The following is a 22720-nucleotide window of genomic DNA, read 5'->3' as shown; positions in this document are numbered from 1 at the left end:
TTGCCATTCTTACGTATATATATATCCAGTTAAATTTTCTAAATTTAGTTTAGAAAATTTTTCGAAATATCAATAGAGTAGAAAATCGGAAAAAATATCACAAAAATACAATAAAATTGTAAATATTCTCAATACGCATTAGTACAATATTTAAAAAGAAAAAAAGGAGGAATAATATTTTGTGAATATATACTAAATATGGTTTCCAGGAACAGTTCCTGTCAATATACAAACGAAGTAGAGATATACGCATCTTCACTATATAAAAGATAATAAGGAAAATGCATAAATATTTATCGAAATATTTTATTTCTTACAATAACAAGCATTATCTTATCAAGTGTTATAAACAATTAGCTAATTTAGTCGATTGAAACCATATTTGTGCCACTGACTAAACAGTGTTAAAATTCAGTTTGTCTGTGATCTACTTATCATGTCCATTTATCTCTCTATGTCGTGTGTGCGAGCGCGCATGTATGTCCGCGATCAATATTTATATGTGTGAATGAATAAAAATTTAGTACTTATTAAGAAACGTATGTCTGTCTCGCACAGATACATACATATTATTCGGACATATTAGAATGCAACGAAATTACATTGTGCACGTGTTTATGTTTATACATTTGTAATAAACAATTTACATCTCTGATAAAGTATAAGTCTCATTGTGGATCCGTTTTTTTTAATCTATCCAAGCAAACTGTGGTTTCGCTTCCGCGGTTATCGTAGAGTCCGCGATCGTCCTGATTTGGGAATTTCTCGCCACCAGCTTCTTTGGCAATTGAGGTTTCCTAGATTTTGAGAAATTCGCTAATTTCTTCTTTTGATGCTGAGTAATATATGAATCGTGACCTGTATCAAAAGTGTGCGTTACTACACATTTCGGCATAGATTTTATATGTAATTCTCTTACCAGGATTCATGCCTACAGGAGGTACGTTCCTTAGTACTTCTTCCATAGTAAACGGTCGAAGCGCTGACATAGCACGACTCACACCTATCTGTAAATAAACACGTCTCATATCACACATTGTAAGTAAAACAAACCGTGTAAAAAATTAAGAAAATTCGCACCTTTGAATGACGTATTCTATGTTCTACAAGATCTGCTCCGAGTACTTCTTCATAAACTGCCATTCTAATTGGTATTATTTTATCTATTATCTACAGATAAGGACATTTACAGATACCATTTACATTTTACATACGATACATTTTTTTAAGGAATAAAATTACAAACCCATAGCAGTATGATAGAGCTGAAGAAACTCCAAATTGATAAGCAAAGTGCAGATAAACTTTGTACTCCTAAAAGGTACCAACCACCTCCTATGAAAAAGAAGAAATTCATGCACTGTACTAATTTGGAATAAGAAACATGCATAAAAATCATTGTAGCATACCTTTGAACAAGCCCTTTCTTCCACTTGTGGTATCAAGGGGATAAGGATTATCAGCAAATAAACCGATGGCAATAACTCCCCAGATACCACTTGCGCCTATACTTTAAATGAATACGAGTGTTTATTGTCGCAATAGAGAGAAACTTATAAAAATTTGATATATTGATGGAATTAATGTAAACGAACCGTGAGTGGCGGCTGCACCAACAGGATCATCTATGTGAATTCTGTCTAATGCGGGCATTGTGATACACGTGATAAAACCACCTACCATTCCGACTATCATCGCTTCCCAATTTCTATACAGGAAACATCCACCTAACGCGACATAAACGCTTAAAAATCGATTGTTTTCTCACGTTTTAGTATTAATTAAACATATACCGGTAACTGCCACCAGTGCGCCAAGAACACCATTTATCTGACTAAGGATATCAATTCCATTCGGATTAGTCAAGCTGAATCCCAAACCGATGAGACCACCTCCCATACTGGCTATCATCGTGGAGACAGCCGCTCGAGCGGCGTACTGCCATCGATCACCGGTTACTCCGTAAGTACTACCACTGTTGAACGCTAACCAGCCCCACCTATTTATGATTCACAATCCTTTTTATATTCTATTTAATTTATTGCATTCGACATCGCGGCAATCTACGATTGCTTTACCATAGCACGAACAGCCCCATAATAGCATTGACTGGGCATCCGAGTGGTAGAGGGTCGATGCCGTTGTCATATCTGCCTATTCTTGGACCGAGCATGATGGCACAAGCGAGAGCTGTATTAACAGGTAAATGTATCTATCGAAATTTATCCGTTTATCGTTGATTACCTGACAATGATATTCTTGTAACTCTGATTACCTGAAACACCACCAACAAGATGCACCGGACCTGAACCAGCAATATCAACGACCCCCATGCGGTTCAGGAAACCATGATCGCCCCACACCCACCCGGCTGGCATGCAGTACACAATAGTGTTCAAAAACGAGAAGAGGCAATATGCCTTAAAGTTACATCTAGAAATACAAAATGTATAACTGATGCGTCTTCGATATTGTATTTGCGAAAATAAATACCGTTCTGCCATAGCACCACTAACGATGGTCGTAGAGGTGGTGGCGAAGCTCAATTGAAATAGAAATGCGGCGCAAATGGAACCCATGTATTCGTCATCGATGGGAGGATCCACGAGTATACCTCCGATGCCGATTAGAGGGTTGTTGGGTTTGCACAAGCCAAAGCTAAATCCGAATCCAAAGATCCAGTAAGTCAAGCCGCCGAGAACTATATCGACTACATTCTTCATCATGATATTGACTTCATTTTTCAAAGATACACAGCCGGACTCTAACATTCCGAAACCTACAGAGTTTGTAAGAGAATCAATATTGCCGCGCGTATTAATAAAAATACAAAAATAACGGTAGTTCATCTTTTAATCAGACAGATAGAATAACTTGTATATTTCGGAAAGATTATTTTAGTATTACCTGTTTGCATTGTAAAAATCATGAAGGAGCTCGTGACGATCCAGTTGCTATCTTCTTGCGTAAGATTGTATAAAGAGCTAACATATCTATCAACAGTAACGTTTGTATCATTTTTCTCAGAATTCGCCAGTTCCATGATGTTCAAACTGTTACTTCGTCGCTAGAAAGAGTTTGACTGCTAATATCTTCGTTCGCATGTATTGAGCGCGGAGTGTGCTCGGGACAAACAAATTAAAAATTTAGGATGTACGGGCAAAACAAGTCTAGTATTGGTATTAGTAATGTCAGGACTTGTCAGCAACCGATCAAGCTTAACTATTAAAAGAAGCGAATCATTAAATGAGAAGAAAATATTTTAGATTATTTTAGGAGAATAAACAAAAAAACACTTAAGACATGTTTTCACGTTTTTAACTTTTTTTTTATTGGCCTTACATTTTCAAGATTACAGAAAATTTTTCTCGCTCACATATCCAACAATTTCTCTTCGTTCTTTTAATTAAATAACGTCAAAATTATGTATAATACAACATTAATCTAAGTTATATTATTGAAAATGATCACGTATATAATGAATTCCCGTCATCTGTACCATACTTTAAATTTATAATGATATAATACGAGATAGATGCTAATCTAAAAAAAAAAAGAAAAAACCATTATGACTGTAAAGTGCAGTGAAGAACATAATGTGTGAGAATGTTAACGATGATGGCAATGCAATTTTTTTTTGGTTTTTTCTTATTTTTTTTTTATAGGTGGCTAGGCTAGATATTACATGATCACATAAATTTGTTGACACAAATTAGTTCTTACATATAACGGTGAACTAAGCCCTCTTAGGTGGCAGAACAAAAAGAATGGAATCGACAAGAATCTTTTTTTATCATCCAAGGATATGGTTTTGTAGATTTATGAAAGCGAATGTGCAATATCAAGACAAAATTTCACACAAAGTATATTGATAGAAGTAATTTTGTATGCTCGGTTTTCGAAAGCGTCTCTATGAGGACTACGTCGGTAGATGGTAGATTTTTGTTGTTGAATCCCTTGCTGTTTTGGCAATTTGCTCATCCTGTGGGGTTTAGTGACCGTATACATTTTCATCGCTATACGCTATGTATAGGAAGAAATCCTCTTCGTGATGTTCCTGTTGAACGAGCAATTATGAAGCATAAAAATCAAAGTACCACATTTGATATACGCATTTTTTTAAATATTCATTTCAATTACCGCATAAAGAGAACCCATGGTAGCGCTTGTTGGAGGAATGATGTTGTTTACGAAGAAGAACAGGGCATCTTCGGGACGTAAATGAATCCTCTTACGAATTAAAAAATAAAATTGACCGACAGTCAAATCAGAAGGTACCAAATACTTTTGCTTGTCCAGATCACTGATCTTTGCTTTAGGTGCCTTCTCGACTATCACCTACAACAACATTTACATTATGTCTCTCAAATATTTTTTAAATATACAAAAATGTAATATTAATTGACAACATTAGGAGGATATCTTAATTAGTTACTGCAAACGTACGAATCAATCACTGTATATCTCCATTGAAGTTATTATTCGCCTAGCAAATTAACATTTCAGCTTTCGCTAACAAAATCATTAAAAAATATTTTTTTTAGGCTCGCTACAATCAAGTTTCAATTATGTATTATACTTAATGTCGTGAGATCGAGTGAGATAGTTTAAATCGATTGAAACACGTCCAAATGAATAACGGATTCAAATTCGAGTCCTGTTAGACTGGTGAATGCACGTGTAATTCGGTAAAATTTCGAGTAAAACGTCATGTGATCAATGATTCATATACAGCGAGGATAAACACTTTATTCTTTCTTTTGTGACGATCACGATCACGATTATGACCATGCAAGTACTATGACTTAAGATAAATTCAGGAATGAATCACATGTTTAAAAAAATGATTAATTAAAAAGAGATTAATCTACCAGGAATTAATTATAATAACAACCACTAATATCAGTCTATCTTTTTCTGTTTCTTTTTTTCTCATTTGCGGAATATTTGATCTGTAAAACGTGTTTTTTTCACGATCGAAAAATATACAAATGTAATCTATTCGTAGAAAGATCCTCCTAACATCCAATCTGAAATATATTTCGAAAGGCAAAAATACGTTCAAAAATAATTAAATACTTAAATAATTATATAAATAGCAAAATATATTCGATTTGTGAGTGCTCGTTAATTTATTTGTTATTTATTAAAAATCAAAAGAAATTAAATAAAACAATTCGACTCTGAAAGCGAAGAAATCAGGATAATTTACTGGAAAAATCTAGAAAAATCGAAATTATTACAGTCACAATTTCCAGATTCAAAAATAAAAACAATGCTTTAAAACAATGCTTAACAAGAATACATGTTCTACATATGTTTAACGTAACTCTGGGAACTTGGGTTTTAACCTAGCAGTAAAATGTTGCAAATCATTTCCTGAATTATTAACGAGACAAATAATTTCCAAGAATGTTACGTGTCCAAAGTCTTAACACGATGATCAAAACATTCGAGACCATTCGAGACAGAGACGAACGTGTCGCGAGCCTGATTAAATTCAAAAGATACATTAAGTGATTCCAGGTGAAATTTCGACACGCTGGAAAACTTGGTCGATCGCACGTCGTGAAGCAGATCAATACACGTGCAGGGGGAGGGGAGGGGGAGGAGAGGCGTACGCGAAGCGCAGCGCAATTTCGCTGCGTAAGTGCGCAAAAAGGAAAGACGGAGGTCCTGTCGGAGAGAAGCGCCTCGTCCGAAACGACATGCGACGCAAAATACAAGGACGACCTTGGGCTTCACCGGGGGCCCCGGTCGCGTCGAGGGACGGTCGCGGCACATTACGAAAGCAGCCGATGCAACGAAAACGGCAGGGGGGGGCTTCCAGCCTCTACCCCTCGTAGACGTTCGCAACTCACCTTCCGGGAAGCGCAGCGGAAGCTACTCATCCGGGATGCGTTAAACCCCGTGAAACCTTGAAAGACGCTTTGTACTTACGGGCACTCGATCGGGATATTTCCGTCGTATCTTCTCGCCCTCGGCCTTCCTCTTCTCGAACGGATGTTCTTCTTTGTACTGGAACTTCATTGTCTCCCGTCTGCGAGCGAGTCGCGCGACACACAACGACGACGCTTTCCTACGTGCCTTCACTTACGTTCCGTAGCTCGCCCTTTCGTTTACACGCGTGCGAACACTCTCCTTCTCTCTTTCTCTCTCTCCCTCTAATTTACCTCTCCGTGACACGAGCCTCACGGACGCTGAATTGACACAAACGCGATTCTCGATGATACTATCACGACCGCGACAACAATCGCCGTGCGTCACAGGCTGTTGCGATTGCGCGTTTGGTTACGGAACGTCTCCTCCGCCGTGAGAAAATAGTTCCCCTTTTTCGTAACGAGTGTTCTGCTTCTGTTCCTGCACAAGACCACAGAACAAATGCACAAGACTGTTGGACTGTACTAGAATTAGAGAACCTCAAGGCTCAAAGGGGAGAGAGTGGCAAATTGCATCACGTTAAATACTCGCGTCCAATCAGGACGAGGGTCACGTGACCAGTTTTCTCCAATCTCTTCCATGTCTATAGAACTGTGATGTCCGCGTCCAATCAGAGGAGATGAGTCACGTGAAACAGTTTCCCCACTCTCTCTCTCTCTCTCTCTCTCTCTTTGAAATTCTATCTAGATTATTCTAGAACTCTTTTTCTCGTTTAGACAAATATCAAATGTATAATATCCCACTTTAAGTTCCAAAAGTGTACATTGATTCAGTAACAGAAAACAGATCTGGGATGGCGTCGCAAAAACCGTCAATTTTTTTGCAAAAATTGTTGAATTATTTGAGAAAATTTGCGGATATAACCCAGCAAACGAGAATGGATTGAAATGAATTGAAATGGATTCAGATTTTTAGAAATATTGATTCACAAATGTTAAAATAAATGTTTTTCAATTCTGAATGCATTTTTATTCATTTATAGGAATTGCATGGAGCATATCTCTATGCTTTTTAATCTGAAAATAATATTATAAGCTTTTTCTGTGCATTGTGAATACTGTTCAATTTGCTGTACACTGATTTGAGTATAAAAATAAAATGCAAATATTTCGAATTATGAAACATATTTTATGATACATATTTTACTAACAGTACAATAAAATATATTGAGTATTTCACAATTTAATCGATTTCCATGTTTATTTATAAACATATATTTACGTTATTTTGTGTATGTACAACAGTTTTAATGTGCATCAGTGCGCAGCGAGTGCGTCCAATCAAATTCGCTATTAGTTTTATATTTGTTCATTATTATTACAAAATGCTTAATCATGCCTTTATTTAATTAACAATGCCTTTATAACCTTTCCCAGATAACACATTGAGATATAAGACGTCTCTAAGACGTCTTTTAGACGTCAAAGACGTCTTACGTCTCTCTTTTGGATACTTTGTGTTATCTGAGTTTATTATTCGTAATCATGACATTAGGTTTGCACATACTATTATGACATACTGCTTTCAATAGGTTACTAAAATCCCTAAAATATTCCTTCCTTCGAGAAGACAAACTTAAGATCTATTTATGAAACAAGGAAGCCTTAGAGAATCGAGGAATCCTTCATGGAGGTTTTATTCTTAAAATAAGGAAGGATTATATAATAAATACGGGTGTTTGATACATTTTCTTACATAGAAAGGAATCATATCAAAGAATTGAGCGCAGCCAAATACTTTCTCGTCCGCGGCGCTACGAGCGGCAATTTCGCGCCTCTTTTGATATTTCAAATTCGCGTCGCGTCGGTTGGCGAGCGCGTCATGACGTCATCGCAAAAGAAAATCGTGGAGTAGAAATTCGTTCGAATCGCGTCCGCGCGTGTAATTGTCCGCGATCGCGATCAATTTCCAGAAGCGGATTCCGCGTGCGGTCGAGAGTGTCTCGTGAGTGTTTTTTCCGAAACGCGCAAAATGTGTATGTATATAACGTTGTGTCGTGCATCGCGCGTGTCGAATGCCATGACGAAAGTGCCGTGCGACAACATCAATCTCGGAGTCGACGGGATTCAGGGGACATCCGCCATCGAACCTTTTCCGCAACGAACAACGTAGCTACCACGACCGTTGCCAGGTATGCGTTACGTTCTGGAATTAATATCATTAATATTTTCGCCAGAATTTTCGCCGGAGTGAAACTTAAATTATAGCAAATTCAGATCACTTAGACTACGCTAGATCAATGCACATTAAACGTTGCTATACATTAATTAAGCAATTAGCAAAGTAAAATATGAAAGTATATAAATATTTTAAACGATTAACTATCTACTAATGATATTGTCACATTATTTAACGAATATGTACATGTATAATTTTATTGTCAAAGATGATTATATTGTATCATTGCATTGAGATCTTTTACATAAAGCACTGATTTTTTTTTTAATATGCACTGATCCAGTGCGAGTGATCGAATTCATCATTAGAGATCGTCAATTTTTCGCGCGAAGTTGCACGATTTGAAAAGTTCACTTATACATTAACGCCCTCGGCAAATAATGCGTCCAAATCGTGAAGCTGTTAGTCAATCAGAGCTGATGGTAACTTGATGCTAATCCTAAGTACTTCATACTAGTTAGAATTTCAGGAGCACATTTTAATTAGAAGTGATATTGCTAATCCGTATTTAAATTATTATCCACTATACATTACATTATTTAAAGTCATACATTTTATTAAAATTTGTGAAAACTTATACAGTATAAACTTTAAATCCTTGTAAAAATTCATACATCTCGTTTTTGCAATTAACTTTGAAATAATTTCAGAAATGCGTATATAATTGCTAGAATTGCATGATTACAAATTATAGTTAAAAAATTAAAAATAATTGTTATACAATCGAAGCTAATTATTTTGTATTCGCATAAATAATCAAAAATATCGAATTTTAATGTTCTTTATTAAAAGAAATATATACAGACGTATCTGTAATTAAAAGAATAAAGAGAATTATTCCACATCTTCTTCATCGTCATCTTCTTGACTATTAATTTGGAAGTATCGTAACTCGTATGTTTCCTTGTCTTTCGATACTACTCGCAACCAATCACGCAATTTATTTTTCTTCAAGTATTTCTTTGTCAAGTACTTGAGATATCTATAAAAACAATGTTTTCCAAATTAGTGCAAATATCGCTCTTCCTGTAGCTTATAATAGTAAAAAATAAGCCAATATTCAATTCTTATTTTAAAACTATCATCTTAAGATGACACGAACCAACTAGAGGGATATATTAAGATATTTTTTAAGACAATACTGAAATAATAATAATGGACTGATTATTGGCCTTAATATTGTTTAATATCATAAGGTTTTATCTACTTAATGAAGACAAGATGACATAAATATCATTTTCTCTTTGTTCCTCATTAAATGCCAAGATAAAATGATATTTGTCGACTTGTATCATTAGAATCACAGATATTTAGTTATTCTTATGGGCTTTCTATAATAAGTCATTACCTAAGCTTGAAGTCTTAAGCTATAAGAAATTGTGATTAATTATAGTCGATTATTATTCTTACATTCGACTATGATTGATCAATTTCTTATAGCTTAGAATTTAAAGCTTAAGATTTACTCATTATAGATTAACAACACTTAAGTTGATCACAGAGATGTATCAGCATCTTAAGACATTACTTAAAATGGTTTTAAATTAAGGATAGATTATCAATACCAGTCTAAATGGTAAGCACCTATAAGCCAGTATTCATAGTCTATTCCTATTTAAAGATTGTCTTAAGTAATATCTTAAGATGCTAATTCAATTTTGTGATTGATTCACGACATGTTAAAACTATATTTAAGATGGTTTACATGAACTGACTATGAATATCAATTTTATCCATAATGTTCTACAATTGTTACAATCATAGTAAAACGATATTACTCACCGCTTCGAGAAGTCGACATCACTGTTGACAGTGAGTTTCATTTTGTTACGTTCCAAGGCAACATTGTTGCCAAAGTTATTAGTTTTACCACTAACCTTGATTTTTTCTTGTAAATACTTTTCCTAAAAAGAGAAAAAAATCACCATCTTATAATAATCAGTCTCAACGATATAGTATTAAAACTTAGGCATCACGCAATTCAAAATAAATCAATGTTGGAATTTTTCATCACGTAGAGGTTAGGAATCCGCGAGAAATAGGTTAGGTCTCTATTTTAATTAAACAAACAATTTCGAGCAAAATTCTCACAGATGGGAAAAGAAAGTATTAGGAATACAATCTGAAATAATTAAGAACAATAATTTAACTTACAAAATTGGTAACATCCATAATATTATCCTCCACAGGATGCGTGCAATCGATCGTGAACCTCAGGGATACCTTTTTCTTCTGTCCCTTGCCCCGAAGCACCTGCTTCTTAATCGGGCCTTTAGTTTTCTTTGTCGGCTAAAAATTTGCGAAAATAATCTGTTTAATGATAATGTTGCCATTATTTTTTATGGACACGTGGAAAATCGTCTAAGACGGCGGAACAAGAACGTATGATAGGACACGTATGAATCGGACTAGATTGAAACGATCTTAACATAAAACAATAAGCCACCGTGTCGCGATCGACAATTTGGACACGTACTTTCCGTACGTGATGTTATTTTCACGAAATTCTGCCATAATTACGAATAATCGTCGTATTTTTGCGAGAACGACAACTTACCGGAGCCATGTTCACGTGTGTCTAACGAATGAAAGAACGCGAGAAAATTGATCCTCATATGGCGCTACAATCGTTTACGCGGGAGCATTTAATTATTAACTATAGTTCACGTGACACGTACACTATAGACTTTCACTATATTTTATATATATATATACTGAAAGTTTGCTAAAAAAAAAATATATATATATATACACAATGATATATCTGAAAATTCTATTTATAACTCCAACGCACATTTTGAACGTATATCTACTGATATTTTTTGCGTTAAATTCGTTCATTTTTATTGTAATATCTTTCTCAGTGGCTTTCAAAATTAAACCTAGCCACTGTAGCTGAATATAACTCTTCGATCAACAGATACGATAATACATCGCAAAACATATCCATAACAGCTGTACTGAAATGCCATTAATATTAATGTTTTCAAAAATAAGATAAAGACTTAATTATACCTTGAGAAGATAGGTATTCTTTGAGACTTTGTAGGTATGTCTTTAATATTATAAATTTAATGAAATCTTAATGATAGGATAAGTAAAAAGAAATGGCGTACGGTATATTCTAAAATGCAAATTAAATTGTTTTGTTCGTATCTGCTTCTTATTTCCTTTATATTGATCTCGAGAAAAGCATGTCTTTGAATGTTCATCGGATATTAGTAAAGCTTCTAGTAATTGTTTGATAATCTGATGATTCTAAATTTAAAAGACAAAGCAAACAATAATGAAATAGTAAGTTAGAATGTGTTGTGTATATTATTGATTATTAAAAAAAATTTAATTCTTCCATATATCAATAAAGAATGTATTGTAATTGTTCTCCTAAAAGATTGTTGTATTTCTCATGCCTCTGACAATCGAAATCGCGTATATTGTTGATCAGTATTTTTTTCATCTCACCTATATTCCTTCTCATTGATCCATCCTTTGATTTGATAGGTGTGTCTAGATATTCAATTCGATGACGTTCATCATTTCTATTCATTCCACCTTTTCCATTATATGTCAAGAATTGAGAAAATCAAAATAGAAATTAGGTCAGTCGGTATAATATGATTCGATCGAAGATCTCCCAATAAGATATTGGTTTGATCGTTTTCTTACTTTGATTCCGGTAGACAATTAATACAATTTTAATCAGCTCTGATCAATACTTATTTTTTTCGTCATGGCACCTGCCTTCAAACGAAAATCAATACGGCAGTAACTTGTGAATATTGTAAGCAAAGATCATAGATGTTTACTTACTTGCGTTGTTCTCAGTGATCTAGAAAGCTAATGTGCCGATCTGTTCTTACATTTAATGTTGTTTAAATATAATCTTAACATATCATAAATCGATATCTGAGCCTTATTAGCGTTTTAACATATTTAAAACGGGTGAAATATATAAAAACAAACTATAAAATTTCAATCGAGTAAGAAAATTCTTGACTTGAGGAGGGGAGGGGGGGGGGAGATGAATTTAATCGATATTGTTCTCTTTTTTGTTGCAAATCATGGTGTGAAACATGATTGGTGATGATAAGTACAATTTAGGACATGGTTTTTTTCTCACGGAAATTAATATATCTTTGAAATCAGTGCGATTTATTTTTTATATAGATTTTTATATGTTAACGTAGATCTTTGCACAAATTAAATCGAGTGAGGGATGAAGTATATCCTTCTTTAAAAAAAGTTTTTTATTTACTCTCCGATTTTATTAACAAAACGTTCCAAACTACATTCATTATTATAATAATAAACTACTGTGCGCAGGAAAAATATAGAAGCAATGAGTATGAAGAGTTATATGAAAAGCTGTGTAATAACTTATTGTATTATTGCTGTTATGCATAAATTAGTATTAAAGAAGTTTATGCATTTAAGCAACTTGAGGAGCACGCTGTCATTATCGGATTCTTCTTTTTTTCATTTTGGGAAAACTAAGAAAGAAAAATTAGTGAAATTAAGGGGCCTATTTTATAACTTTTAAAAACTGTAACTGTAGCGTTGTTTTTTATCATATACAAAACCTGCGCAACGACACTGTAACGCTACAGTTACAGTTAAGTAATATGTCGTTAAGAGTTACAAAATATTTTCTTTATTTACTAAATTTGAAAGTCATGGTTAAAGTCTTAATATGCGAAAAAAAACAATTTTTGAACACGTTTTAATTGAAGAAAATAATAATTATTTTTATCGAATCATAATAATTTTTCTATTTTTATAAAAATTATTTTTTGTTTATTAAAACCGCAATCATTATTAAAGTCGTGATTCTTACTTGCTATATAGAATCAGCAAGCAAAATTGAGAAAAAAAAATTTTTCCCTTATTATTATATTATAAAGAATTACAATTTATAATTTTATTTTTTTATATTATTATTGTGTAAAAATATCATTTATTCTGTACTCTAAGTCGATTATCCCTCAGTTACTGGATAAACAAAAAGTTTTTTCTGGTATTCTTCTACTTTAATAATATAATTTTCTTCAATGTTCTTATGTTGATGTTCGTCGATTATGTATTCCAAAGCAATGGACTGCGCTTCAGCGGAATCACTTCCTATAACATGTATACTCAATTTTTTCACATAATTTTCATTCCACGTGTACTTATCAAACCATTCTCTTAGTTCGTTTAATTTTATATTGTTTAATGCAAGTATTTCTCTCTCGTATCTGTCAAATATGTATTGACACTTTATGATCTCATTCCAATTTCTATTAATTTCTTCTTCAATATTCATATCAGCATGTTGCTTAAATATTCTTAATCTTTCCTTAACATCATCTAAGTCATTTTCTGACAATTCATCCAAAAAGTCTTTAAAATATTCCAGAAATCTATCGATCCACTCCTTAATAAGTTCAGTTGTGTATGATTTATTTGGCAATGATTGAATGACACTAATAGAATATGTTAAAATTCCATCGACATCTGTATAGTTGCATGAAGTATGTTGTATAAGATCATTTTGGATTGATTGAAATTTCAGTGACAATTGTTTTTCCATTATCATCTGAAAAAATGTGCGGATGAATATAATTTGGGGATAAAATTAATCGCAACAGTCTAAGAAGTTACTCATATTTCATTTACTTTTAAAAATAAATGAATAAATGAATAAACCTAAAATTCCATACAAAAACAAATGTTATTTAATACTTACGATTATTAGTTTCATTAACACTGATAACTCAATTGACGTGATATCTATTTGATAAGTATCTATCACAATGGAAGTTGGATCACATTTGTTGATATTTTTTAATTTGTAATAACTTGTGCCCAAGGGTATCTGAAAGACTCTATTCGGTTGCATCATACTAGAATGTAAAGAGTCACATTTTAATGCTTCAAAACATTGTTGCATAGATTCGATCGCAGCATCCTGCGTTATATTGCCTTGTATGAGATGCTGAATGTATAGACGATTTGTAAAACATTTTGCAAAATTTTGGAATTCTTCAAAACTGACATTTCGTAGAGCATTGTGCATATCGACGTATGTATAATGGACTAACTTTTGTATCCATAATCTCACATCCCTGCAAAAATGATTAAAGATATTCATTATTGTCTAATTGGCAAAAAATATAACATGTATTATAATGTATTGTACAAAATTTATTCTTTATTTAATATCTATTAATAGTTTCTTTCAGTTATGTAAGAATTTCATAATATTGTTGCAATTATTTGACAATAAATAGCCAGTACTCAGCGAGTTTCTCAGGTTCAGTAATTATGTCACTATAGATATCAACTTGTTGATCTCTGATTGTTTCAAACATTTCCTTCTTAACATTCGGATATATCATGTATTTTATGATATTTAACAACAATACCTGCAATATAAATACAATAAAAATAATATACTTCAAAACTATGTAACTTTGACGCATGCTTTGAACATGTACTTACGATTGGCATAGATCCGGATATTTTTGTTATAATTCCTTTCTCACTAACACTGATGTCATAGCTGTGTCCACCCGCTACAACTGAATATAATTCTTCCACCACTAGCAGTTTTATTATGTTGCAGTACACTGTCATGAGAGCGGCACTGAAATATTAACAAGAGAAGTTTTTTAAAAATAAAAGATGCAAATAAAAAATTATGGAAGTCGTATTAATAATTCCAACTTCGAAATTAATGTATTTAGAATAAGTAATACTACACAATGTAGTATTATATTATAATACATTATGCTACATTACTTACTTCTCCGGTGACTGAAGTCCTACGGAGGAAATAAAATGTGTATATATATGTGATATTGGCAAACGAAACTTAGGATCTGGGCGATACCAAAGCTCTGATATACTATCATTATACAATTTTACAGGATATTTTGGAACTTTTGCTGGCAATGGTTCTAAAAAATATTGAACACCAAGATAAGGATTCACATTTTTTGGCAAATGAAAATCTGGCAAAGGTTCGATGGATTTCCAGTGTTCGAGCCATTCCTGTGATATCTCGCTGTCTGTATACGATACTCTCGACCATGAATTGACTTTATCTAATTCCAGATAGTCAAAGTTTTTGTCGAAAATCATAATATTCGCAGTCTCTGGCGTCAAATAATTCAAAATATTTGTTATAGTTTTTGGATCATATTCAAAATAAATCTTGCTTCCAGTTAGATAATCGCGCGATGGGTACTGATACAAATGTATACATAAATTGCTCACATTATCCCTTGGATCCTTTTCCTCAGAATATCTAAAATAATCTCGTATAAAGTATACGTTTTTCGCGAATATTTTATTTTTTCAATTTTGTTTCATATATCTATTTATTTCTAAAATTAGTTTACCTAAAACTATTTTCTGCAGTCTTACTAAAGTCATCATAAATGTTTTTTTGTGGACCTTTCTGCTTTAACATATTAATATAGGAAAATATTGTATCTAGAACCTCCTTTACATGTCGTTTTCCTTCAATGGAGAAATCTATATCAATCTTGAGTAAGCTGTACGCGGTAGTATGTACATTGTAACAAATTTCCTCATTGGAAACACTAACATTCCACATTTTTTTGCGTAGATAACTCATTAGGGAACCTTTTTCTTCATTTCCAATAAGCCACGAGATATATTTATATGGTTTACTTTTATATAAAGCATATAGCGGAGGCATGACCCATGCTATTTTTAGCTGCAAAAGTCAAATTTTATTTTACATAATGATGCTTTTACGCATAGTACAAACATAAACTTTTTTTCGACTTGGTTAAATTTTAGTCACATACTTGTCCAACATGTTTCGAAGAAGAAATTTTATACATTTTATGAAAAGCGGCGCTATCAAAAGGAACATTATTTTTTATTAACTTGGTAGAATCATCGGGAGATAGTTTGTTAGTTGGTATATTAACAAAACACGTATCAATTGTGACATATTGTTCCAATGTATTCAGCGGTAATCTTGCCTATAAAAAGTATACCATGTTATAAATTTTAAGCTTGTTTTTGAAATAAATGAATTGTATATTGTAAAAATAATTTATTGTTTGTCGCAATTTTAACAAAATTACCTGTATAACCAGCTTTATTCTGCGAGCACTATAATGGCGCTTTTTGAATTTGTGTAGCTCTTCGTATAATTTTGTGTAATCCAAATTTTCGTACTCTTTTATAATACGATCTTCAATAATCTGGTTGATTGGATGATCAGTTCGCGTAAAGGAAGAAAGCTGTGGTTGAGGAACTCTGTTCTTGGCTAAAGTTAAAGCTGTCTGAAATTCTACATAAATATGATATTTTAAGATTGCAAGTTAAAACAACAGTATTATGAGTATACTCTACCTCCTTTTATGTTGCTTCGGTTCTGCATAAATGCTTCTTTTTCCGGAAAAGGGTTAGTGAAAAATTCAGCAAAATGAATAAGAACTGATAAAAAGTGTTTTTCTTGAATATCAATAACAAACGACAATGTATATTCGTCGTAATCAAATAAGTACTTAAAGCTGCCTCCATGTTTATAAGTAAGTTTTACAATATCATATTTCTGCAAGTAAGATGATTTAAACAATTTAATACACAAATAAATAAATTTTATATCAAATTTATACGTATCATATGTTTAGTACTAGGCAATGTTTTTCGAATTCAGTCATAAGTAAATACTCGAAGAAACATGATATGCCTGAAAATCCTGGTGGCTCTTTGAAAGTTCCTGTTCTCACACATAAGCAACATGCTGCCTATTAAAAAAAATATATTTATGTACGTATCACGCATAATACACGCTGAATAATAAATGGAGAAATAAGCATAATTAATGGAATGACTTGTAAATGATTTAAAATTGAGTAATACATTTTGGAATTAAATAATGAAAAATTCTTTTACAGTTAGTGAAGTTAGTGAAGAAAATCAATTTCTTTAAACCGAACTTTTAATAATACAATTAAATTTTGAAAAGATCAATATCATTTATGAGACCTGTTTTTGATATATTACAATTTTAATAAATTTTAATAATAAAATAAGTAAAAAAATTGGTATAAGATATATGCACATTAAATTATTTCGTACCTTCATTTCATTTTTCATATCTTGATGTTGAGAAGAGCATGTCTTTGAATCTTCATCGGATATTAGCAAAGCTTCTAAACCATTTGGTAATCTGATAGCTCTAAAAATTAAAAGACAAAGCAAACAAAAAATTAATTAAATGAGACGTCAACGAGAATGTTGTGCATATTATTGATTATTTAAAAAAATTTAATTCCTGCATTTATCAATAAAAATATATTATAATGTTTCTTCTAGAAAATTATCGTTACAGTATTTTTCACGCTTATTTCAACTGAAATTGTGCATATTGCAAATCAGTAATTCTTTCGTCTCACCTATATTCCTTCTTGTCATACTCCGATTTGATGGGAGTTTCTAGATATTCTACTTGATCATTCTTATTGTTTCTACCTTTTTGCATTATTTTGGTCGACATAATACGATCCGAAAGAATTCCCAATATTAAGTCGCTTTTGATAGACGATTTTAATCAGCACTCTGATCGATATGGCTTCTTCTTTCGTTATGCCACTTGCTTTCAAACAGAAGTCGATATACGACTAACTTGTGTACATGATAAGCAAAGGTCGTAGATGTTTACTAAATTGTATTATTCCCACTGGTCTGAGAGTCAATGGTCCAGCAAGCCAGTTAATATATTATGTACGCGATCTGTTTTCTACTTCACATCGAGATAAAAAAGCGTATACTCCGATTTAAAGCTATCTGAAATCTAGCCAAACACACATCTGATAATGGTCAGTTGAACGAAACAGAGAGCATATTATTTAGTCTATCTTCTGTTCCTGCACTAAGCTGCTCTAGAACTCTCTTTCTCACTTTCGACAAATATCAAACGTATGTCTATCTCACTTCAAGTTCTAAAAGTGTACACTAGTTCAGCTACAAAAAACAGATCTCTAGTTTAAGTATAATGAAGTTTAAGGGACATATACACCTAGCCTGATCAAAACAAGGCTAAATTTTCGATTTTTTTTTTGTAAAAAAACGGATGAAGACAAAGAAGTCTGATTTGTTCCATTGCAAATATTCTACTTTTTTTTATTTATCATTACAATTTTATTTAAAAATAATTTAAAATAGAATCGCTATTTAAATTTTCATCATGTTTTGTAAAACGGGTGACCATTGCTGCTCGCACAAGACTCGTCTGAAAGCAAAGTGGCACAAGTTTTATGAAACTGAAACATAGATCTTGTGCTTGACATAGCCGTTTTTTAAATATTACATTTGAATAAAATGGCAGCTGGTCAAAGTTACATAACGATTTAAAAAAAAATTTCGTTTGTTTTTGGCTACGAAAAAAATTAAGCATCATAGAAAAAAATCCTACGTCAAGAACTAGTTTTCAGTATGTGCAAAAAGTGTGTAAAATTACAAATCAATTGGTCGAGCCGTCTTCAAGATACAGTGGTCATCCGTTTTGAAAACAGTACGTTTTGAGAAAAACGCGTTTATAGTTTTACTTTCGGCTTATACTTTTCGTTGCTAACGTTTCAACCTTTCCAGTTGCTTTTCCAGACAAGACTGTTATATATACTCAACTAACCATCCGTGTCTTTAAATGCAGCTCTGAAAAATGCTGAAAAATCGAAAAATACAATAAATAGAGGAAGACTCTTTTTTGATGTGTGCGAACTTGAACTGTTTTGTCGCAAGCGCGCCTACCTGTCGCCTTCAACAAGCTTAAGCCTACTCTATAATTTTGTGTGAATTCTTTATTTTTCGCCGGATAAATCTGCAAAAATGTTTTTAAGATATTATACTTTAAAAATATTTATAAAAAAAAATTAATTTTTTACCACCTCCAGGTGCATATGTCCCCTTAAGAACAGATTGTGTTTAAAGAAGTACGTCTAATTTCTTTTTTTAGATCTATAATGCTATATTGAATGAGAATTATTAGTAAATTGAGTTGAACTTATATTGTAACTTTTCATTCTGTTCTTAAAAAGAAATAGATAAACAATGTGCATGAAGTTTAAGTGAAAAAGATAGAAGTTGTCAACTTTAAACAAATTTTTATAATTATCGAAAGGTTCTGGAAGAGATAATTTAAAAATATAAATACTTTATGGCTATTCATATTATGATTATAAATAATAAATGTTTGAAAATGTATAATAAGAGTTACAAATCTATATAATATTATTGGAAAGATAGAAAAAAAAAGTATATATATGATGTTTATTTAAAACATGTATAAAACTCGAAACCCCACTCTAAATAAATGTTGCTTTAATTTAAAATATTTATATTGTATATTATTTATTAATAATCACTAAATTCGATTTTGAAAAGCAAGTGCTCTGGCTATTTTTTTATGCCAGTCGTCGCTGAATCGCAAAATTATTTTTTCCAAAAGAATAGGAAACGGAGAAGTTAACTTAAAAAACAGTTAAATTAAAAAATTTCTTTTTTTTCTCGAAAGAATAAATATATTATTGAAAAGTATATATTTAGTATTTCATTAATTTTTTTAAAATCAAGTTTCTATATAATACTTATGCAATATAAAAGTAAAATATTTGTAGGATGTTTTGTTTAGTTTATAGAAAAGTTTTGTTCAATTAGTGTGCGGACTTTGTAAAAGAATATGAATCAATTTTAAATCAGTTATGTTAAGTATGAAAATGTTTTGTACGAGTGAGGAGAGGAAAGAGAATGAGAGAGAGAGAGAGAGAGAGAGAGAGAGAGAGAGAGAGAGAGAGTGAGAGACTGACAATGTTTTATTGAAAACATTTTGTCGTGTTTAGAATACAAATAAAAAATATAAAAAATTATATCCTGAACAAGTACTTTATTTCCTAACTAGCATCCTTCATTATTCACAGTATATGTATATCACAGTATATGTTTTTGTCTAGTTATTACACTTATAATATGTTTCTATATAATATTATATCTGTTTATATTTTCTTATTAAAATATCAAATATTCTAGTTCTGTAGCAAAATGCATAATTTGCTACAGCTGTTACAGTAATAGTTACTATAATAATAGCTATTATTCGTAACGGCTTATCGCAAAGAATATAGAAGTATAATAAGCGTAATTGCAAAAAATTCTCGCATTATTTATTGTATTGGTAGTTGCTATGCGAGAATAAAAAGCTTAAACTTAATTAATTTATTCAATCATTAAAAAAAACTTCATTATCATAAGACAATACAAGTTATAGTCTAGTAGTTTATATTTACTATGAAAATATACAAGTTATATAGTTTTTATTTATATTATACTATGAAATGGTTAATATGTTGTGTTCTAACAGGATTTGTTCGAACGTTTAGTTGGAAATATGACGAGTTTTTTCTTATAATCTTCTACTTTCGTTATATAATGATATTTATTTGGCTTATATTGCTGATAATCATCGTTTATGTATTCCAAATGAACGTATTTTGCTTTTTTGGAAATAGGTCCAACAATATGTAAACTCAATTTTCTAAAATTACTTTCGTTCGATATGTGGTCTGCAAACCATTCCCTCAGTTTATTAACATTTATTTTTTTTAGAGCAAGTATTTCCTGTTCGTGAAAATCAAATATGTAAGTTTGCTTCACAATCACTTTCCAGTTTCGTTCAACCTCGTGTTCAAGATTGGCATTGTCATGTGATCTAAGTTTTACGAACATTTTTTTGTAAACATCCAATTCCTCTTCTGTGAGCATTTCCAAATAGTTTTTAAACCATCTCAAAAAATGGTCGATCTTCTTATCAACGTATTCGGTTGTATATGTATCTTCGTTAATGCAAATATTAATAGTATATCCTAGAATTCCGTTAACGTCTTTAATGGCGACTGTGGTATATGTAAATTTATCAGTGTGTAGATGCTCGCGTGACTTAAATTCCATTATATACTGAAAACAAGTGCAAGTGAATGTGATGTGCAAGTAAAATTAATAGTGATAATCTAATATCTTATTCGTATTTCATTAACTTTTAGAAATAAATAAATATACATCAAAGATTCCATGCATTCAAAGTATACAAAACAATATGTATATATTATTTAAGGGGATTCTTAAGTTGCCTATATCACGGACTAAGCGCAATAATTTTTGTATAACTTTTTTTTTACAGATTTAAAAATCCTTTTCCAGGATTAGTTAGAAAGTATACGCATTAATACGTGTTTGTGAGATATAATTTATGCCGAAAAAAATTATTTAAATTGAGATCTCCTTTATCATTTTCTACTCCAATATGACGTTATCAATATCGAAACAATGTTTGCTTGATATAAAAGCTTTGCAATCTGTACTTACAAAATTGTGGTCTACTGACTATAATTTATATAAACAAAGTTCTTTTTATATAAACATAATTTATATAAACAAAATTCTTAGAATTTAATTCTTTTAAAATTCTAATTAAAATGTTATTATTCTAAGAAAATTTATGTATGCATCAATATATGTGTGTGTGAAATATTGATACAGTAGTATATAAAGATGTATTGATGCGCCGCATTTTTTCGCAGTAAATAGCGATCTCATCGGAGTTCACGTTTCATTTTAGGATTATCTTAATACTTACAATTATCAGATGAATTAATGTCGATAATTCAATCGTGTTGATGCCGGTTTGATAATAATTTGATACCATGGAAATTGTATCTACTTTGTTGATATTTTTAATTTTATAATAGCTTGTGCCTAAGGGTATCTGAGTGCTTCTAAGCTGTATGGTATCTGAGTGTAAAGGTCTACAATTAATTGTTTTAATATATTGCTGTAAGGTCTTGATTGCAACAGTTGACGTCATGTTTCCTTGCACGAGACATTGAATGTATAGACGTTCGGTAAAGGATTTCACAAAGTCTTGAAAGTTTTCCAAAGTGATATCCTGTAGAGCAGTATGCATATCAATTAGTGAATGATGGACGAAGTTCTGTATCGACGATGCCACGTCGCTGAAAGTAAGAGTAAAGATATTATTGATTAGCAGAAATGTAACGCGATATAATTTATTTTATGATATCAATTGTTACAATTAATACGTTAATCATTTATTTTAGTCATGTAAAAATTTTGTAATTGTTGTAATAATGCTTGATATAATAAACAGTCAGTACCTGATGAAATACTCAGGTATGTAAATTAATTCGTAATATTTCTGAATTCGTTCAATTTTGGCACTTTCGAATATGTCTTTCATAATTAAGTTTGAATATTCTACCATGTTATGTGCAAAAAGAGCCGCTAAAAGCTGTAGTATAAATATAATGATATGTCTCAAAATTGTATTTATAACTCCAAAGCACATTTTGAACGTATACTTACTGGCAGAGTTTCATTGAGACCATTTATTTTTAGTGTAAAACCATTTGTTTTGACACTGATATCATATTTAAAACCAACCTGTAGAGCTGGATATAATTCATCGGCTAATAGCTGTTCCAGTAATATGCAGTACATATCCATGAGAACTTCACTGAAATGTTATTAATATTCACGTCTTTTTTAATAAAATGTAAATAATTAT

The 22720-nt window shown here is 31.7% G+C and overlaps 5 protein-coding genes across 5 annotated transcripts in view; all 5 read right to left on the bottom strand.

Annotated features, from left to right (window-relative positions):
• Nucleotides 1-139: 139 nt before the first annotated feature.
• LOC108753474 (putative ammonium transporter 3) lies at nucleotides 140-3230 on the bottom strand. Its single transcript, XM_018495063.1, has 11 exons — nucleotides 2908-3230; nucleotides 2494-2779; nucleotides 2276-2433; nucleotides 2079-2190; nucleotides 1794-1999; nucleotides 1596-1727; nucleotides 1410-1505; nucleotides 1247-1335; nucleotides 1081-1170; nucleotides 920-1007; nucleotides 140-858 (listed from the first exon to the last, which is right to left on the bottom strand). Exons 1-11 carry the CDS (start codon nucleotides 3041-3043, stop codon nucleotides 689-691), a joined length of 1563 nt encoding a protein of 520 aa, XP_018350565.1. The 5' UTR covers nucleotides 3044-3230; the 3' UTR covers nucleotides 140-688.
• An 83-nt stretch (nucleotides 3231-3313) lies between these two features.
• On the bottom strand, nucleotides 3314-6388 carry LOC108753426 (gamma-aminobutyric acid receptor-associated protein). The gene is made up of 3 exons (XM_018494970.1): nucleotides 5941-6388; nucleotides 4141-4338; nucleotides 3314-4057 (listed from the first exon to the last, which is right to left on the bottom strand). Exons 1-3 carry the CDS (start codon nucleotides 6028-6030, stop codon nucleotides 3992-3994), a joined length of 354 nt encoding a protein of 117 aa, XP_018350472.1. The 5' UTR covers nucleotides 6031-6388; the 3' UTR covers nucleotides 3314-3991.
• A 2503-nt stretch (nucleotides 6389-8891) lies between these two features.
• Nucleotides 8892-10744, bottom strand: LOC108753436 (60S ribosomal protein L22-like). The gene is made up of 4 exons (XM_018494993.1): nucleotides 10676-10744; nucleotides 10273-10407; nucleotides 9901-10022; nucleotides 8892-9100 (listed from the first exon to the last, which is right to left on the bottom strand). Exons 1-4 carry the CDS (start codon nucleotides 10682-10684, stop codon nucleotides 8953-8955), a joined length of 414 nt encoding a protein of 137 aa, XP_018350495.1. The 5' UTR covers nucleotides 10685-10744; the 3' UTR covers nucleotides 8892-8952.
• Nucleotides 10745-13093: 2349 nt separating this feature from the next.
• LOC108753404 (nardilysin-like) lies at nucleotides 13094-17626 on the bottom strand. Its single transcript, XM_018494946.1, has 12 exons — nucleotides 17541-17626; nucleotides 17224-17323; nucleotides 16776-16889; nucleotides 16492-16693; nucleotides 16221-16429; nucleotides 15936-16115; nucleotides 15501-15841; nucleotides 14903-15406; nucleotides 14599-14743; nucleotides 14395-14522; nucleotides 13844-14222; nucleotides 13094-13693 (listed from the first exon to the last, which is right to left on the bottom strand). Exons 1-12 carry the CDS (start codon nucleotides 17624-17626, stop codon nucleotides 13094-13096), a joined length of 2988 nt encoding a protein of 995 aa, XP_018350448.1.
• Nucleotides 17627-20493: 2867 nt separating this feature from the next.
• LOC108753403 (nardilysin-like) overlaps nucleotides 20494-22720 on the bottom strand; it is a 5174-nt gene continuing 2947 nt past the window's right edge. The window contains exons 9-11 of the mRNA XM_018494945.1: nucleotides 22519-22669; nucleotides 21773-22081; nucleotides 20494-21093 (exon numbers count right to left, since the gene is read on the bottom strand). Of these exons, the coding sequence (XP_018350447.1) occupies nucleotides 20494-21093; nucleotides 21773-22081; nucleotides 22519-22669 (1060 nt within the window). The remainder of the gene's footprint in view (nucleotides 21094-21772; nucleotides 22082-22518; nucleotides 22670-22720) is intronic.

This window comes from Trachymyrmex septentrionalis, unplaced genomic scaffold, assembly GCF_001594115.1.
Source record: "Trachymyrmex septentrionalis isolate Tsep2-gDNA-1 unplaced genomic scaffold, Tsep1.0 scaffold7, whole genome shotgun sequence".
In the NCBI taxonomy this organism is placed as follows: domain Eukaryota; kingdom Metazoa; phylum Arthropoda; class Insecta; order Hymenoptera; family Formicidae; genus Trachymyrmex; species Trachymyrmex septentrionalis.
This window is presented reverse-complemented; position numbering and strand designations above follow the sequence as displayed.